This window comes from Eubalaena glacialis, chromosome 10 (assembly GCF_028564815.1).
Source record: "Eubalaena glacialis isolate mEubGla1 chromosome 10, mEubGla1.1.hap2.+ XY, whole genome shotgun sequence".
Lineage (NCBI taxonomy): Eukaryota > Metazoa > Chordata > Mammalia > Artiodactyla > Balaenidae > Eubalaena > Eubalaena glacialis.
Genome location: NC_083725.1, coordinates 59,481,930 through 59,500,625, shown reverse-complemented (window position 1 = coordinate 59,500,625; position 18,696 = coordinate 59,481,930). Strand labels below are relative to the sequence as shown.

The 18,696-nt window shown below is 39.7% G+C and overlaps 1 protein-coding gene across 8 annotated transcripts in view; it reads right to left on the bottom strand.

Moving 5' to 3' along the window:
• The window catches only part of DLG2 (discs large MAGUK scaffold protein 2), an 802,852-nt gene that overhangs the window by 358,990 nt on the left and 425,166 nt on the right, over nucleotides 1-18,696 (bottom strand). For all 8 annotated transcript variants that reach the window (XM_061202775.1, XM_061202776.1, XM_061202777.1 and 5 more), the window contains one exon: nucleotides 7,256-7,412. In XM_061202775.1, coding sequence (XP_061058758.1) covers nucleotides 7,256-7,412 — 157 coding nt within the window. The remainder of the gene's footprint in view (nucleotides 1-7,255; nucleotides 7,413-18,696) is intronic.

Here is an 18,696-nt window from a genome sequence, read left to right as displayed (position 1 = left end):
TTGTGGGGACACACCAAAATTGTACATTGTCTAATGTCTTTTTTTAAAAAATTGAAGTGTAGTTGATTTACAATGTTTCAGGTGTGCAGCAAAGTGATTCAATTTTATGTATACATATATATATATTTCAGATTCTTTTCTGTTATAGGTTATTATAAGATATTGAATATAGTTCCCTGTGCTCTACAATAGGTCTTTGTTGTTTATATCTATTTTATATTTAATAGTGTGTATCTGTTAATTCCAAATTCCCAATTTATTACCTCCCAACCCCTGACCTGTCTAATGTCTTTTAAGCTAAAGGTGTTCAGTATTCCCTTCAGCAAATACTATTTCTTTGAGCAAAATTATAAGACAGGCCCTTGGTTACAAAGGACAGGTCTACCCATTTTCTTGGGGGAAGCTGTAAAATCCACGTTAACCCAAATGCAGATGTTAAATCATCTCAGTTTGGAAATCTATACTGTTGTGTTTACACTTGTGTTGGTCTGTGAGTCTTGTTGCTCTTCTTTTGTTGGGAGAGGTGGAGTAGGTGGAGCTCAACCAGAAAAAAAAACAACAAGAAAACCAAAAAAACACCACTCTCCGGCCAGGATAACCAGAGCTGGGACTGACGCTTGTCCCTGAGGGAAGGGCGGAGGTTTTGCTGGGGTTTGAGTGACTCCAAGTGTTGAGGATGAGAGGAGAGAAACTAAATGTGCTGATTAGGTGAGAGACTTTGTAAGATTTCTAGCTTAAGCTGTTGTGCTTTTGGAAACAAGGTGACAAAGCAACACAGAGTGGGGCGAGGACTCTTGTCCTCACCTCTGCACAGTCCTCAGAGCCTCTCTGGAAGGCAGGTTTCAGGAACCCTGAGAAACAATCCCTTAAACAGAAACCCTTGAGCACTGAAAACAATGAAAACAGGAATCCTCCATGGGGCTGGGGACAGAGCTGGAGAGGAAGGACATGGCCCATATGGCATGGTCACTGGAAGGGATGGGGTTGGTAAGCTTTTAAGAGGACCACTTCAGGGAATTAAAGAAATAATTTGGGACTTTATGTATTTTTTTGTGGGGCGGGGTGGGCAGGAGGAGGGCTGGTTTTCACTGGAAGGGATTAAGAGTTGTCTTTTGAGGTAACAATATAAGGGTGACGTTACCAGTACCCCAGGATGGTGAAGAGTGTATATAGTGCTCGAATTCCAGTTGAGTAACTTGACAGTAAGGATCTAACAAAGAAAGCCCTTCCCTTCTGCATGGCTCTAAACATGAAGATAGGAAGGAAACCTGAGAATTCGTGAAACACCCAGATGAGCTGTGACTCATTTTCACTCCTCCCAAATCACAATGCAATTTCAATTTCAGTTTGAAAATTCACAATTACCTATTGTACCTTCACTGCAACGGCCGCAACATTTCACTTCTGGCCACACATATTCCCAACTACGTATCTTGGAACAGAGTGAGTTAAATACTTAAAGTCCATCAAGAGTGAGTTTTGGAGTTTGCAGGGTCAGCTAGGGTGATCTTTTTTGGACTTCTGAGGATTGAACAGACTAAAACTGCTTGGTGAGGCAGAAAAGAATCTCTTTATAGTGGTATTGCTTCTGCATGCTCCGCTCCATATATATACATTTTTTCATAACAAAGCACTGGAACAAATAATAACAGAAGCATTTCTATCTTTCCCTCTGCAGAAAGAATGCCTGAGGAGACTACTGTACTAGTTAACGTGATTGCATGCTGAATGCCCTAAATTCTCCTCCACAAATACCTCAAGGAGATGGTTCAATTATTGGATAAGACTTTCTGTAATAAATCCCTGAGAGATAGAATACATAAAGGAGAAACTGGAGAGAAAAGATCACTCACAATACGTGTATGGAATGTGGCCTCAGGTGACGATTTTTTTCCGGCAGGCATTGTAACTACTTTAGTTTGTAGCTCTGGTGGGGAGGAGGAAGTGCAGGATAAATCCTTGCAATGGCACCTGGGAATCCTCCTCCATTTTCAGGTTGCCATGCAAAGTGTTTAGACAATATATGAACACTAGATGGCACCCACAATCTTAAAACATAGTAAAAGGCTAGTTGCCTTTTCTGTATAGGCGAGTGTGACTATCTTGTCGGAAAACAGTCAATTAGGGGAACTGTAAACATATCTACTCAAGCATTTCCCATTACTGGGGTCCTATGAGGTGCTCCTTATGTAATGGTTTCGTGGTCAAATACGTTTGGGAAAAACCATATACTTTATCTGCCTCTAAGGAGCTTCCCAATGTACACTGGGAAACATGTTTTTGAAAAGCTCTTCAGTGAAGAAACCTGCTCACTAGGGAACCCTTTCTCTCAGTAGCAACCTAATGCAATCCTGCTGTTCCAATATCCTGTGAACTCACTTTGGGAAATGCTCCTCTAGTCCAAGCCCTGCCCCAAAGAAGGAATGGCTCAAACTATCTAAAAGAGGCTTTCCTTAGACATGGTTATCTGACACACTTTGAAAAACATCAGACACTTTCTTAAGGCAGAGTAGTTAGTAGTAATAGTATTGATTGAGTACTTAGAGTGTGACATGCTCTGTTCTAAGTGCTTTCTCTCTTCTCTTTCCTCAGTTTGCAATCTCTATCTCTACCTATGTTAGATGCATTGATATACAGTTGGCCTTGGATTTGGGGTTGGTTGAATGCATGGATGCAAAACCTGTTGATACGGAGGGCGAACTGTATACATTGTGCTATGCCATTTTATATAAGGGACTTGAGCATAGTGGATTTTGTTATCAGTGGGGTGTCCTGGAACCAATCTCTCGTGGATACCGAAGGACAAGTGGATCTGCTTTTAGGCAGTAAGCATTTTGAGATTAGTCTATTTATCTCATTCATCTTTGAGATTTCAATTCCTAGTACAGAACCTGGCACACAGTAAGCCATTAATAAAATAAATTATCTAAAAAGATTCTGTAGTCTATATGGGAGAAAAATTCTGGGAAATAGGGATCGACATTATATCCCTAATTAGAAAGGTAACTGTCTATTATACAATTTCCTTCTTTATGGAGACCAATTGAGAGCAGCGATCTACCTTCCAGCTCTCTTTCCTGGGGATTCTATTTCTCTTCTCTAAACTTACTATGTTATTGTTAGCATAGCATAACTTATTTGCAAATTAATCTTACATGACTTAGAAATCTATGTATTGAATTTATTTATTTATTTATTTAAATTAATTATTTATGGCTGTGTTGGGTCCTCGTTGCTGCGCATGGGCTTTCTTTTTGTTTTTAGTTGCAGCGAGAGGGGGCTACTCTGCATTGTGGTGCATGGGTTTCTCATTACGGTGGCTTCTCTTGTTGCGGAGCACGGGCTCTAGGTGTATGGGCTTCAGTACTTGCAGCACGTGGGCTCAGCAGTTGCGGCACGCGGCCCCTACAGTGTATGGGCATCAGTAGTTGTGGCGCACGGGCTTAGTTGCTCTGTGGCATGTGGGATCTTCCTGGACCAGGGCTCGAACCTGTGTCCCCTGCATTGGCAGGCAGATTCTTTTTTTTTTTTTTTTAATAAATTTATTTTTAGCTGTGTTGGGTCTTCGTTTCTGTGCGAGGGCCTTCTCCAGCTGTGGCGAGCAGGGGCCACTCTTCATCGCGGTGCGCGGGCCTCTCACTATCGCGGCCTCTCCCGTTGCGGAGCACAGGCTCCAGACGCACAGGCTCAGTAGTTGTGGCTCATGGGCCCAGTTGCTCCGCAGCATGTGGAATCTTCCCAGACTAGGGCTCGAACCCGTGTCCCCTGCATTGGCAGGCAGATTCTTAACCACTGTGCTACCAGGGAAGCCCTATGTATTGAATTTTTTTTTAAAGGTATTTTAAAATTTATTTTGGTTGCGTTGGGTCTTCGTTGCTGCGCGCGGGCTTTCTCTAGTTGTGGCGAGTGGGGGCTACTCTTCGTTGCGGTGCACGGGCTTCTCATTGGGGTGGCTTCTCTTGTTGTGGATCATGGGCTTCTAGGTGTGCGGGCTTCAGTAGTTGCGGCACGCAGGCTCAGTAGTTGTGGTGCATGGGCTTCGTTGCTCCACGGCATGTGGGATATTCCCAGACCAGGGCTTGAACCCGTGTCCCCTGCATTGGCAGGCAGATCCTTAACCACTGCGCTACCAGGGAAGTCCCTGTATTCAATATTTGTTTAGAGTTTTTGTTCTTGTGTTTTCCAGGAAGTTATAACTTGTCCTTACATGTCCAGTGCAAGCTGTAGGTGCAAAATATTATCCTCCATATTCCATTGTTAATAATTCTATTCTGTCATTTTTCTTTCCATATTGTAATAATGTTTGAGCTTCTCAAGCCTGTTTATTCTTTCCCTGCAGTGTTAAACCAATGAAATTCCAAAACTGAGCCTTTAAACTAGACACTTTCTAGCCACACTTTTTATAAATTTTTACAAGCTAAAAAGGAGAAATGTTCCCTTTTTTCTTTTCAATTGCAAAAAGCAGATATTTTCATTGTTGAACAATTTTTGCAATTGTTTTACATAAAAGATGGATATGATATTTGAACTTCAGAGATTATTATGTTCTATGAATTGTAATCTCTAAGAAGACTATAATTCTGATTGTTTGCCTTGCTTACTCTGTGGTCCTGGCAATAATATTTAAATGGGTACATCTACTTCTAAAAGCAGAAATACTTGGGAGTTTTCTCTGTTGAGCCATAAGAAGGTTATTGGCTCATCTCTTTTTCTACCACACACGTAGAGGTTAAAACAAATAAAACCCATGGCTTAGTGGATTTCTCATTTAAACAGAGTTAAAAAGTCTCATATCATCTCTGTGCCTCAGTTTATTCATCCTTCAAATGAGCATAATAAGGCACAGGGTTGTTATAAGATTAAATTAGCTATAACTGTGTCTGACTCAAAGCACCGTGGAAATATTAGCTTGTTATAGTTCTGTGTGCTCCTGAATGTGATGTGCACACAGAGCAATGTGTACGAAGAAGGTGCTGAATGAGACCGTTGTCAAGGTTTTGAAGAGAGATTGTGCTGTGAGGAGAAAGAACACTGATTTTGGGTCAAGAGACCTGCTTTTGAGTGGAAAGTCATAGTCAGTAGCTGTGGAGCTTTGGACAAATCATTTAGCCATTCTGAATCCCCTTCCCCTGATACGGAAAGTGAGAGTAATAATAACATATCCTGACACTTAAGATTTCTTTGAAGATTCCCAGAATCAATGCATGTGAAAGTGCTTTGTGTCTAGGAAAGTGCTATGACAATGTGAATGCTGATTGTGATGAAATGACAGAGTGGTCCCCCAGTCTACAGTTTTTTTTTGGCTGCACGGTGCGGCATGCGGGATCTTAGGTCCTGGACCAGGTATCGAACCTGCACCCCCTGCTGTGGAAGTGTGGAGTCTTAACTGCTGGACGGCCAGGGATGTCCCCAGTCTACAGATTTTGAGCCAGGAGGAGGAAGTATGTTCTAGAAAGTATTTTAGAGTCAGTCTCCCAGGTTATAGTGACTTTCTTTTTTTTTCTTTTGATGTGGACCATTTTTAAAGTCTTTTATTGAATTTGTTACAATATTGCTTCTGCTTTATGTTTTGGTTTCTTGGCCTGGAGGCATGTGGGATCTTAGCTCCCTGACCAGGGATTGAACCTGCACCCCCTGCATTGGAAGCCAAAGTCTTAACCACTGGACTGCCAGGGAAGTCCCTATAGTGACTTTTTAAGGCATCACTATTTTTAATTCAATACTTTTTCATCAATAAACGTTTTTTGAGAGACTGCTATGTGTCAGGCACTGTGCTAAATGTTGAGGATACAAAATCATTAAAACGATACAGAATTTGCTTTCAGGGAGTTTTTTGTAACTTTGTAGAGAAAGACAGGTGTGTAAATAAATAAGGGCGATGAGGTTTAATAGCTTATTAAACCTTTAAAGTTATATCATATATATCATTTAAGTATAGAAGAAGTAGGTGGGGCAAAGTAGTTGAAGGCATGACATTGGGTGACAGAACAAAGGCCTGGCATGGGACCTTACCCTATTTATCCCATACTCAGTCTTTCCAGACATCTGCTAGTTGATGAGTGAGCAGGAACCTGCATGTGTGGGAGAACCACAGAAACACATAAGGCAGGGCCATGCATGCAGACCACTGGACACTTTGCTTAGGTCAACTGACTACATTATACAGGTAAATCATGTGTGCATGGGTAGGAGTTGGAGTGATGGTTAACAAATATAAGGTCACTTGGAAAATTCTAGCTATAAACCATAGCTATAAAGCAAAGCCAAATTTTTCTAAGTATACAACGAAAACCACAAACTAAATGCTTCATTGAGTTGTGAACCATAACCTCAGCGATAAAACTGGGCTCCTTATGTAATTCTCTGTTATTATTTGCATGATTGCCAAAATTGCAGTATGGGCATCAACACTCACAATGGATTTAACTACTTATCATAGAGTTTATCCCAGGGACGTAGCTTGATGTAGTAGAAAGAAGCAGTCAGTAGATATTCAAATAGAAGAAAGGACTTGGAGAAGAAAGGAGGAGGGAAAGCAAGATGGAAGGAAAGATGGATGGCAGGAAGGAAGGAGGGAGGGATGAGGGAAGGTAGGTGGTGGGCATTAAAACTGAATATTTAAATCCCAGCTCTGACTCTTTAGTTAGGTTAACTCTGACAAGTTATTTAACCTCTCTGAACCTTATTCTTTTCATCTGGACATGGGGCAATACCTTTGAGGGTGATTGTGGGAATTAAAAATTACTTTTATAAAATGCCTGGTAAATAAGTGCTTATTAACTCATTTCTAGTAATTTTTGTATTTAGGTAAATGGTGATGCTGCTACCACTTATCAATGTCACCAAATTGTATATAGCACTATTTTATACATTATTCTTACATAGTTATATGCAACAAACTATATACATCATAAAGATACAGTTTTTAGAGTATAGTGATGGATTTTGAAAGAAATTTGGCATTTTGAAAAATAAGTAATATACCTAAAAAATGCATGCTTCTTAATGTTCTATTGGATGCAAATATGTCTCAGAAAATCTAAATGAAAACACTAGCACCTTTACCTGTATCTGAGGGAAGTAACACGCTTCAAACACCTGAACACCATTTAAATTACAACATGCACCTGAAGCCATAATGCTCTCCTCCACTTTTCCTTTGTAATTAAGGTGCTTTTGGAGTTATAACTGGGAGTGACTTTCTCTCAAATGGTGTCAGACATGGAGGGAATAAAGATTAAGAAGAAATACTCACAGACAGGATCTGGTCTCCTCTCTGGAGCTCCCCACTCAGGTCTGCTGGTCCACCAGCCAGAATGAAGGATACAAAAATACCTTCTCCATCTTCCCCGCCCACGATGTTGAAGCCCAGGCCAGTGGAGCCTTTGTGCAGGACCACCTTGCGGGGCTCCCTGTAGAAACAAGTGGAGAGCACAGTTCATAGGGTGGCCCACTCAAGATTTGCATTGCTTTTACTTTCACTGGGATATATGACACCAGCAATCCATTACCTGTGAAAATGGCTTCCCCAATTATGATAACTTTGCATATTAAAAAGATGCTAATATCAGGGCAGATGTCTGAACTCCTCACTGTAACAAATGCCAAAATACCATGCAAATTTATTCCTTAATTCCAAAACATTTTCTTAAACTAGACTTACTTACAAGTTTCCTTTGTTTAAAACATCTGTTCTTGTAATGCGCACCACAGTAGTATTCAGTAGGATGGATGTATCCAAAAAGAGGGAGAGAATTTGGGGGACAAGAGACTAGACTGAATAGGCCAGACCATGAAAGATCTTACATGCCAGCCTGTGGGTTTGTTGTCTGTTTGATTGTTAATTAAAATTTACTCTGTAGGCAGTGGGGACTCACTGGAAGATTTTGAGGCACGAAGAATATTTAAATCCGTTTTAGGAAGATTAACAAATGACCATAATGGGATTGATGGAGTTGGAAGTGCAGATATGATGGGAGACAGGAAAACCAGTGAGGATGTTGTCCAAGTAATCCAGGTTTGAGGAAGTGACAGTCTGCCCAAAAGTGATGGTAGTGATAATGGAAAGAAAGGGTAACATGAGAGAGGTAATTTGAAGGGAGGAGCAGAGGGTCCAGAGATTGATTCAGGTATTGGAGGAGGAAGGAGGAACATCTAAGTAATTGGCAAAGGAGGGGTGGGTGGGTCATGAGGATGAGTATGATTTTGAAATGCTCAGTTCCAGGTACTAGTGGGACATCCTTGTGGAGATGTGCAGAAGCAGTTAGAGACAATGGATAGGAATTTAGGTTCTCAGAGAGGACTGCAAATTCAGATTTGATGGTCATCAATAAAAGGATAAGAGATGAAATCTTAAGGCAACCGTTCATTGAGTTTGTGTAGAAGCTGGAGAAATATGGAACGTAGAATTGTAAAGGATCTTAGAAGTCATCTAGTTGAATTTTCTCTATCAGTAGTTTCAAAAAGTGTATTCTGCAAGCCTTAGGTTTGACCAAGGTGCTTTTTGTATCACCCACCCTCCTCTCCCAGATATCTCAGTTCCAATCATTAAAGGTTCCTCTTCTGTTTTCCTGCTCTTAATGTTGTAAGAATGGCAAAGAGCCATCCAATATATTTTTATACTAATGATTACACAGATTTTGTTATTTGCTATCACATTTCCTTGCACAGAGAGATGCATTATATCTGTATTTAACCTTATTATGAGGAAGGATTTACAATGCACATCGGAGCTTGGACTATAAGTAATATGTAATAATGCTATGTATTAAGAGTTAATTCATTTTCATTTTGACATAGAGTTAATTCATTTTCTTCTGCAAATACTTTGTAAGCACCTACTATGTCAGGAACTGTTCCAGCTACTCGGAAAGTTTGTAAGCAAAACAAAAATCCCTACTATTACGAGCATACATTCTGATGGGGGTAGACCACTAAAAAGAAATAGATGCCATAAATAAGTTTGTTATATAGCATGTTAGAAAGCAATAAATATTTTGAGAAAAAGAAAAAGCAGAGCAGTGTAAAAAGGATAGGTGCTTTCAGGGATGGGCCTGGACAGGATTTATTGAGAAGGTGACAGTTGAGGAAAGACTGAAGGGGTGAGAAAACTAGTCATATGATATATAAAGGAAACATTCCAGCCAGAAAGAATAGAGGCCCTAAGGTGGGAGGGTGCCTGGTGTTGTCAGGGAAGAGCTAGGAGGCCAGTGTGGCTGAATGAGTGAACAAGGGAATGAGAATGGTAAAAGATGAACTCAGTGTACTAGTTTTCTATTGATGAGTAACAAATTACCACAAACTTAGTAGTTTAAACCAACACCCACTATTATCTCACAGTTCTGTAGGTCAGAAGTCTGGGTGGGCTTGTCTAGGCTGTCTGCCTAGGATTTCTTAAGGCTGTTATCAAGGTGTCAGCCAGGCCAAACTTTATTGGGAAGCTCTGGGGAAAAATCCGGTTCCATATTCAGTTAGGTTGTTGGCAGAATTCAGTTTCTTGTGGTTGTAGGACTGTATTACATATATTTTATCATAAGGAATTGGCTCATGCAGTCATGAATGCTGAGAAGTTCCAGGATCTATAGTTGGCAAGCTGGAGACCCAGGAGGGCCAATGGTATAACTTCTAGCTAAAGTTTGAGTCCAAAGTTAGGAGACGACCAATGACACAGCTCAAAGAAGGAAAGAAAGAGCAGATTCTTTTTTACCCTGCCTTTGGTTTTATTCAGGCCTTGGATGGGTTGGATGGGGCTACCCATACGAGAGAGGACAATCAGCTTTACTCAGTACACTAATTCAAATGTTAGTCTCATCCAGAAACTTCCTCACAGACACACCTAGAGTAACGTTTAACTAAGTATCTGGGCACCCTGTGGCCCAGTCAAGTTGACATATAAAATTAACCATTAGTCTTAACAAAGGCTGAGGTCCCTGTTTTCTTGCTGGCTGCCAGTTGGAGGTCTCTCTCAGCTTCTAGAGGCCACGCATTTTCCTTCCCATGTGGCCCTCTCTATCTTCAAGCCAGAAATGGTACATTGAATCCTTTTCATATCTGGAATCTCTCTGGCTTGTTCTTCTGCAATTAGCTAGATTTAACTCTCTGCTTTTCAAAGGGTCATGTGATTAGGTTAGGCCCACCCAGATAATTCTTCACCTTAAGATCAACTGATTAGTAACATTTATTACATTTGCAAAATCCCTTTTCCATGTAAGGTAACTTAACTGTAGGAGTAACACCAGGAGGTGGAGATCATGGGGCCATTTCATAATTTTGACTACAACAGGCAGAGAGGCAACAGGGGATAAATCCTGAAGGGACTTGTAGACCATTTTAAAACTTTGACTTTTACTCTGAGAGAAATGGGGATCCACTGAGAAGAAGAATTACTTGATCTGATTTACATTTTTAAATGATTACTTTGGTATAAAATAGATTTGAGGGGCAAAGTTTAAAGAAGTGAGACCAGTTAGGTGGCTATTGCTATATTCTGGCAAAATATAATAGTGCCTTGGACCAGGGTGGTATTAGAGGAAGTGGCGAACAATGGATACATTTCCATCTATTTTCTTTTCTGTTCAGTTTGAGTAATTCCTGTTTTTCTGTCTTCAGATTGACTGATTCTTTCTTCTGTCATATTTATTCTGCTATTGAGCCCATTCAGTGAGTTTTAAAATTTTGGTTATTTTATTTTAAAGCTTTCACATTCTATTTGGTTTTTCTTTATATCTTTTATCCCTTTGCTGAGACTTTCTTTTTTTTAAAAAATTTATTTCAAGTGTGTTTGTAATTGCTCACTGAAGCATGCTGGCTACTTTAAAATCCTTGACAGATAATTCCAACATCTGTGTTATCTCAGTGTTTGTATCTGTTGATTGTCTTTTCTCATTCAAGTTGAGATTTTCCTAGTTTTTGGTATGAGAAGCAATTTTTTTATTGTATACTGGACATTTTGGGTGTTCTGTTGTGAGGCACTGGATCCTATCTAATCTTAGTCTTTTCCACATAGTGGATTGGTTTAGGTGTAGATCCAAGTGAGATGGATATTCAGCTCCCTATTTGGCCCTGGTGACACCAGGGAGGAGAGAAAGTGGGGTACCAGCTAACATTTGACTTATTCTACCTGCCTGTCACTTGGTGGGGGTAGAGGCTCAGGTCCCATTGGACCCACTGACACCAATGGTGGAGAGAAAGTAGCATGTTGACTAGCACCACCTTGAACCACCTTGTTTTGCCTCTTTGCCTCTGGGTGGGGCTAGAAGTTCAGCCCCCCAGAGTCCCACTGACACTACCCTGGTAGGTAAAGTGGTTTGCCACTGAGTGCTGCTTCCTTCTTCCTCCTTCTATCTGTTGCCACTGCCAGGGGGTGGAAGTCCAGCTTCCAGCTGGTCCCTGCCAATACCAGGAGTAGGGGAATAGAATGCTAACCTCATTCCAGCTTGTTGCTGCTGGGTAAAGATGTAACTTCAGCTTTCCACTGAAAGTGGAGTGTCAACCAGCAACACCTCATACCATCTTATTCTGCCTTTTTGCTGCAGAATGGGGATGGAAGTTCAGCTCTTGTTTGGACCACTGACACCAGTCCAGTGGAGGAAATGAAGGGCCATCTCATAATTGCTTCTCCTAACTGTCTCTGGTGGGGCCAGAAATCTAGCTATCTGCATGGTCTACTGGTACCACAATGGTGAGTGGACAGTTTTTTCTTTGGTATTTGGCTAGAGTAGGGCCAGTATTACTAAAATGTTCCCAGTTCTATTAGTCTACCCTTTTCCCAGTCCTTTGGTTACAGGGAGCAGGCTTCTCTTGAGGCTTTTTTTTTTTTTTTTTTTTTAATTTATTTATGGCTGTGTTGGGTCTTCGTTTCTGTGCGAGGGCTTTCTCCAGTTGTGGCAAGCGGGGGCCACTCTTCATTGCGGTGCGCAGGCCTCTCACTGTCGCGGCCTCTCTTGCTGCGGAGCACAGGCTCCAGATGCGCACGCTCAGTAATTGTGGCTCACGGGCCCAGTTGCTCCGCGGCATGTGGGATCTTCCCAGACCAGGGCTCGAACCCGTGTCCCCTGCATTGGCAGGCAGATTCTCAACCACTGCGCCACCAGGGAAACCCCGAGGCTTTTTTATCTGTGCCTGTTGGTGGTTTCAGGGTATAGGCTTCTCTACTGCCCCGTCCAGGATACATGGGAAGCAGAAAGAAAATCCAGATAACTCACATCAGTGTCATTCCTCTCCAAGCCAGTCTGACTTCTTTCCAACTTTTTAGAGTGTTGCTATGTTTGTTTGTTTTATTATGTCTAAAGTTGTTTTTGCTTTTATAACAAGAGGGAGGATTAGAGAGGAATGGGGATACTCTGTTTTGGCTGATACTGGAAGTCCAGATTCTAGATACATTGTGAAGGTAGGGGCCAAGAGGATTTTTGACAAAAAAGTTATTATAAAAATATCCTTCTTCCCCCAATATAAAACACACACTCTTAGTGGGACCAATGACATTCAAGCTACAGATAATAAACGGATAGAAGGAAGGGGGCTATTATGACTCTTTATCTGTATGCTAAATATCGTGCTTGATGCTTTCTGCACATCATTCCATTTATTCCTCAAAACAATCTAATGAAGGATGTATACTGATGTCTGCAACTACTTTGAAACCGATCCTAAAAGGAAGATGGATTGATGATTGGATAGATTGAATAGAGCAAGCATAGTAAAATGTTAAAAGCAGAATCTAGATGGCAAGTATATGGATGTCCATTATAACATTCTTTAAATTTCTTTATATTTGAAAAATTTTATAACAAAATATTGCGAAAAGTAAACAACCTGATGAAGAAATTATTTTGACAACTTTTTAGATTAGTGAAATAAGACTGCTTGCCCAAGTTTTTACTAAGTTTAGTAAGTAGCAAAGGCAGAATTAAGACACATTTTCTGATTCAAAATCCCAGAGTCCAAAGTACGATATATTCCAGAGATTGTCAATTGATAAGTTGGAGGCTTAATTTGACCCACAGTGTTTACAAATTTTTGAATTAGTTGCTCATGTTTAAAATTAGGAAAATTTGCATAAAATGTGGATTTATGGCTTTACATGAAGAAAACCCCAGACATTCTGTGAATACTGGCTCTTAATCTCATTGCATAGCAACAGTTGTCTAGAACATGGCCCTCTTTAGATGGGGCATTCCTTCTCTAGCTTGCCTTGCATTCTCTAGTTTTACCTTTCCCTCATGTTTCTCAGACAAAAATCTATAAGTTGCATCACATTTGCACTTCTTGCAAAGTTAAGAGGAAAGTATTTCTTGTACTCAAGGTTCTATCAAAAATGAGAAAATGAAAACTTTATGGAGGGAGCCTGATATTTTAATAGAAAAATGGGAGAGAACAAAATTTCTTTGGAAGTAAGGATTATCCTTACATGTTTAATATGCAAAATGCTCTCTGCAGAAAGAATACAGCTTTAAAGATTATTATGAAACATCAGACCCCATTGCATATCTATGTAACCCATGCAGGGGCATTTTGTTAGTGACCCTGTGCAAAAAGCACATCATTCTTGAGTGATGGTAGTTTTTATTTATTTTCCTTGGACAAGTCTTTTAAACCAAATTACTTGGAAACTTCTCAACTCTTGAGATTTAAATGTCTTTTTAAAAATAGAATTTTATATCAAAGTAAATTAGGATGTTTATTTTAATAAAAGGGAGAAATGCAAAGAAATAAATCTGTAAAATGGTATGCAAATAAAATGTCCAAAGCACATGCCAAATGATTTACTTTTTCTAATTTAAACTTCTTATACTATAGCCCATTACATTATATGGAAGATTTTAAAGAGTTTTCATGTAAAAATGAAACAAACAAATGAAGATAACAAAACAGAAACAGACTCACAGATATAGAGAGCAAACTAGTGGTTACCAGTGGGGAGAGGGAAGCGGGGGGGGAAAAATAGGGATATGGGATTAAGAGATACAAACTACTATGTATAAAATAAACAAGCTACGAGGATATATTGTACAGCACAGGGAATATAGCCAATATTTTATTAAAAGCTTTAAATGGAGTATAATCTATAAAAACATTGGATAACTATGTTGTATACCTGAAACTAATATAATACTGTAAATCAACTATACTTCAATAAAAAAATAAAAATAAACTGTTTTAATGTATATTTTTCTTGTTAGAGGATCAAAACCCTGTGGAAAATTAGAAGTTCTATTTTTTTAAATTTAATTTTTATTTTATATTGGAATATAGTTGATTTATAATGTTTTGTTAGTTATAGGTGTACAGCTAAATGATTCAGTTATACATATAATCCATTCTTTTTCAGATTCTTTTCCCATATAGGTTATTACAGAATATTGAGTAGAGTTCCTTGTGTTATACAGTAGGTCCTTGTTGATTATCTGTTTGATGTATAGTAGCGTGAGAAGTCCTGTTTTTCTGATGCTTAGGTAAGTCAACTTGTTTAAGCTAGTAGTTAAGCTAGCTTATTGTTCACACAGCTAGTAAACATCAGAGCTAGTCTTCTTTTTCAGACAAAATTTTTTCTTCCAGTTTTATTGAGGTATAATTGGCATACAATAATGTATAAGTTTAAGGTGTGCAGCACAATGATTTGACACGCATACATCATGAAGTGATTATCACAGTAAGTTTAGTAAACATCCATCATCTCATAGATGCAAAATTAAAGAAATAAAAAATGTTTTTTCCTTGCGATGAGAACTCTTAGGATTCAGTCTCTTAACAACTTTCATATATAACATACAGCAGTGTTAATTATCATGTACATTAGATCCCTAGTACTTATTTATCTTATAACTGGAAGTTTGTACCTTTTGACTGTCTTCATCCAGTTCCCCCTCCTTCCCACCCTTCACCTCTGATAACCACAAATCTGATCTCTTTTTCTATGACTGAGATGGTTTTTTTTTTTTTTTAACATCTTTATTGGAGTATAATTGCTTTATAATGGTGTGTTAGTTTCTGCTTCATAACAAAGTGAATCAGCTATACATATACATATATCCCCATATCTCCTCCCTCTTGCGTCTCCCTCCCACCCTCCCTATCCCACCCCTCTAGGTGGTCACAAAGCACCAAGCTGATCTCCCTGTGCTATGCGGCTGCTTCCCACTAGCCATCTATTTTACATTTGGTAGTATATATAAGTCCATGCCACTCTCTCACTTCATCCCAGCTTACCTTTCCCCCTCCCCCTCCCCGTGTCCTCAAGTCCATTCTCTACGTCTGAGTCTTTATTCCTGTCCTGCTCTAGGTTCATCAGAACCATTTTTTTTTTTTTAGATTCCATATATATGTGTTAGCATACAGTATTTGTTTTTCTCTTTCTGACTTACTTCACTCTGTATGACAGACTGTAGGTCCATCCACCTCACTACAAATAACTCAATTTCGTTTCTTTTTATGGCTGAGTAAATATTCCATTGTATATACGTGCCACATCTTCTTTATCCATTCATCTGTCGATGGACACTTAGGTTGCTTCCATGTCCTGGCTATTGTAAATAGAGCTGCAGTGAACATTGTGGTACATGACTCTTTTTGAATTATGGTTTTCTCAGGGTATATGCCCAGTAGTGGCACTGCTGGGTCGTATTGTGTTCTGTTTTTCTGAGACAGTTTTTTAAGCGCAGTTTTGGTTCAAACAAAATTAGGAGGAAGGTACAGAGATTTCCCATAAGCATCCTGCCGCCACACATGCATAGCCTTCCTCACTGTCAGTATCCCCCACCAGAGGGCTACGTTTGTTACAATTGATGAACCTACACTGACACATCCTTATCACTCAAAGTCCATGGTTTACATTAGGCTTCACTCTTGGTGGTGTCCATTCTGTGGCTTTGCACAAATGTATAATGAGATGTATCCATCATTATAGTATCATACAAAGTAGTTTCACTGACCTTAAAATCCCCTGTGTTCCACCTATTCATCCCACTCTCCACACAACCTCTGGCAATATTGATCTTTGTACTGTCTCCATAGTTTCGCCTTTTCTAGAATGTCACATGGTTGGAATCCTACAGTATGTAGCCTTTTCAGATCGGCTTCTTTCGCTTGGTAATAGGCATTTAAGATTCCTCCGTGTCTTTTCACGGCTTGATAGCTCATTTCTTTTGAGTGCTGAATAATAGTCCATGGTCTGGCTATACCACAGTTTATTTATTCATTCACCTACTGAAGGGCATCTTGGTTTCTTCCAAGTTTTGGCAATTATAAATAAAGCTGCTATAAACATCCATGTGCAAGTTTTTGTGTGGACATAAATTTTCAATTCATTTGGGTAAATACTAGAAGCGTGATTGCTGGATCATACAGTAAGAGTATGTTTAATTTTGTGAGAAACTGCTAAACTGTCTTCCAAAGAGGCTGTACTATTTTGCATTCTCGCCAGCAATGAATGAGAATTCTTCACCAGCATTTGGTGTTGACGGTGTTCTAGATTTTTGCCAAATAATAGGTATGTATTGGTATCTCATTGTTTTGATAGAGCCAGTCAATTTACTACAAGTTAAGTGTTTTGTCCATTAAATGGAGAGAGAACTTATACAATGGAAATTTTAAACACTAAACTAAAATATACTTTGTATAAGCCAGAGGAGGACCTGAATTTTAAAAAGGTATCACAATATATTTACAGAATATAGTTTCCAGAATTATTGACACTCAAGGATTCACTTTAACTGCCCTTGGCGTCTATCATTTGAACCACAAACTTCAGTCCTTCATTATATGTTGCCTTGCACTCTGCTCTCTCTGAACATCATGGTTTCCATGCAACATCTCCATTCTCTCTAGTTCAGGCTTGGACTTTTAGGATAGTCTCCTAATTTGAAGATTCTTTGATTCTAGTTTCAATGTTCCAAACACATTCTTTCGACTAGAATGACACCTGATTCTCTTAGTTCCCTGCTTAATTGGCTCCAGCCATCCTATGCTCCAGTCATATCAAACTCCTGTGCTTCCTTGAGTTTGACATGTTGCTTCATATCTCCATTTCTTGGCTCAGGCCATCTCAAAGCCCAGTGCCAACTCTCTGACCCTCCAGACACAGGCGATCACTTGCTCCGTGGGTCCACACTGTGTCTTGTACACATAACATTGTAGCATTTATTACATTGTGCAGTGATTGTTTGCTCATATATCCTTCTGCCTCAGTAGACTGTGAACTCCGGGAGTTCAGGCACCAGCAATTCTCCAGCAGGAGCAAGATGCCTGACAACCAGGAGCTCAGGAAATAGTTACTGAATGAACGAATCAACTCCCACAGTGATTTAGACCTCACTTTACCTTCTACTTCAAGTTATAATTATTTTTGCAAATATCTTTCTTTTTTGCTAGATTTTAATTGGGATGGAAAAATCTATAGTCCGTAGGGATAGGGCAGATGACATAAACGAGTGAAGCAGGCTGAGCAGGGGCTGTAACAAACTGAGGATATGTTCCCTCTAAGGGTAGCTTCTGCTCAGCTCTGGCCAATTGTTCCAAGCAGGAACACCGACTAGTATTGCCAGATTCTCCAATTTCTAAAGATAAGAATCTAGATTTTATGTGAATTTCCAGAATTTTGAGCTGACAGTGATAAAAAATAAATAAAAGTATGGTGCAGGTCACACCCACATGTCTCTGTTGTGGATCAGCTACGGGCTGCCAGTGAGACTCTGTACTGTTCGCAGTTTGATGGCACGTTCGGTGTCTGCTCCATGTTTGTCTTCTCCATGATGCTCAGTGTGGTACTTGGCTCATGGTAATTCTCTGTAACTTTAAGCTGATTTAATATTCCACACTCAGTCCCATCTCTGTCCTTCCAAGTTGTCTCATGCTGAAATATCCTATATATATGTATCTTATATTTCCCTTTTGTCTTAATTTTTCCTTTTATATTAGACTTGCTCAGGGTCCACCTTCGCCATGATGGCCCATTCCCCAAAATTTTGAGCCACAGCTCTCATTTCTGCATATTTATTGCCTAGGCCAATGACGTTGGGTCTGATGAACATAACGCCTTGCATTTCCATGAACTTCTCCGTGCATGAGAGCATTGTGGCCTCCAGAGAGATTATAATCTATTGAAGGTGTGGTGTCGTGGTTTATATTTCTAGGTATCCCCAGTATACCTAGAAGAATGCTCAATAAACACCTGATGACTGAGTAAATGAGCACACACCGCCAATTTATAAAGAGGTGAATACGTTTCATACTAAAGTGATTTGAGCTCTAATTTTCTTGTCATTCATCATCCAGAGTTCGGATGGCCTAGGAACCCATTAGTAGTCATTATTCTACATTATTAAATGTGAACAGTGGAACACGATTCTAACTCTTGTTCCTCATTCAGGATTGAGCTCAAGAATCATGATCTTCTGGAAACTGTCCCTGACACTGTCTTCAACCTCCCCATTCGAGGCTGTGATGGGCGCCTCCCCTAGCATTTTCTCCATGTACCTATCATAATGCTTATGACACTGAGTTGGCAAACTGTCTCCCTCTCCAGCTAGAATGATCAGCTTGAGAGCAGGGAACATGTCATTTGATTTTTGTCCCCAATACCTGGTACATAGTAGGTGCTGTCTACTAATTTCAGCTTTCATATTAGATTTTAAATTGGAATCTATAGAAGATGGAACCTGGTTACTCATAATATCTATATCTATATTAAAAAAAACTTAC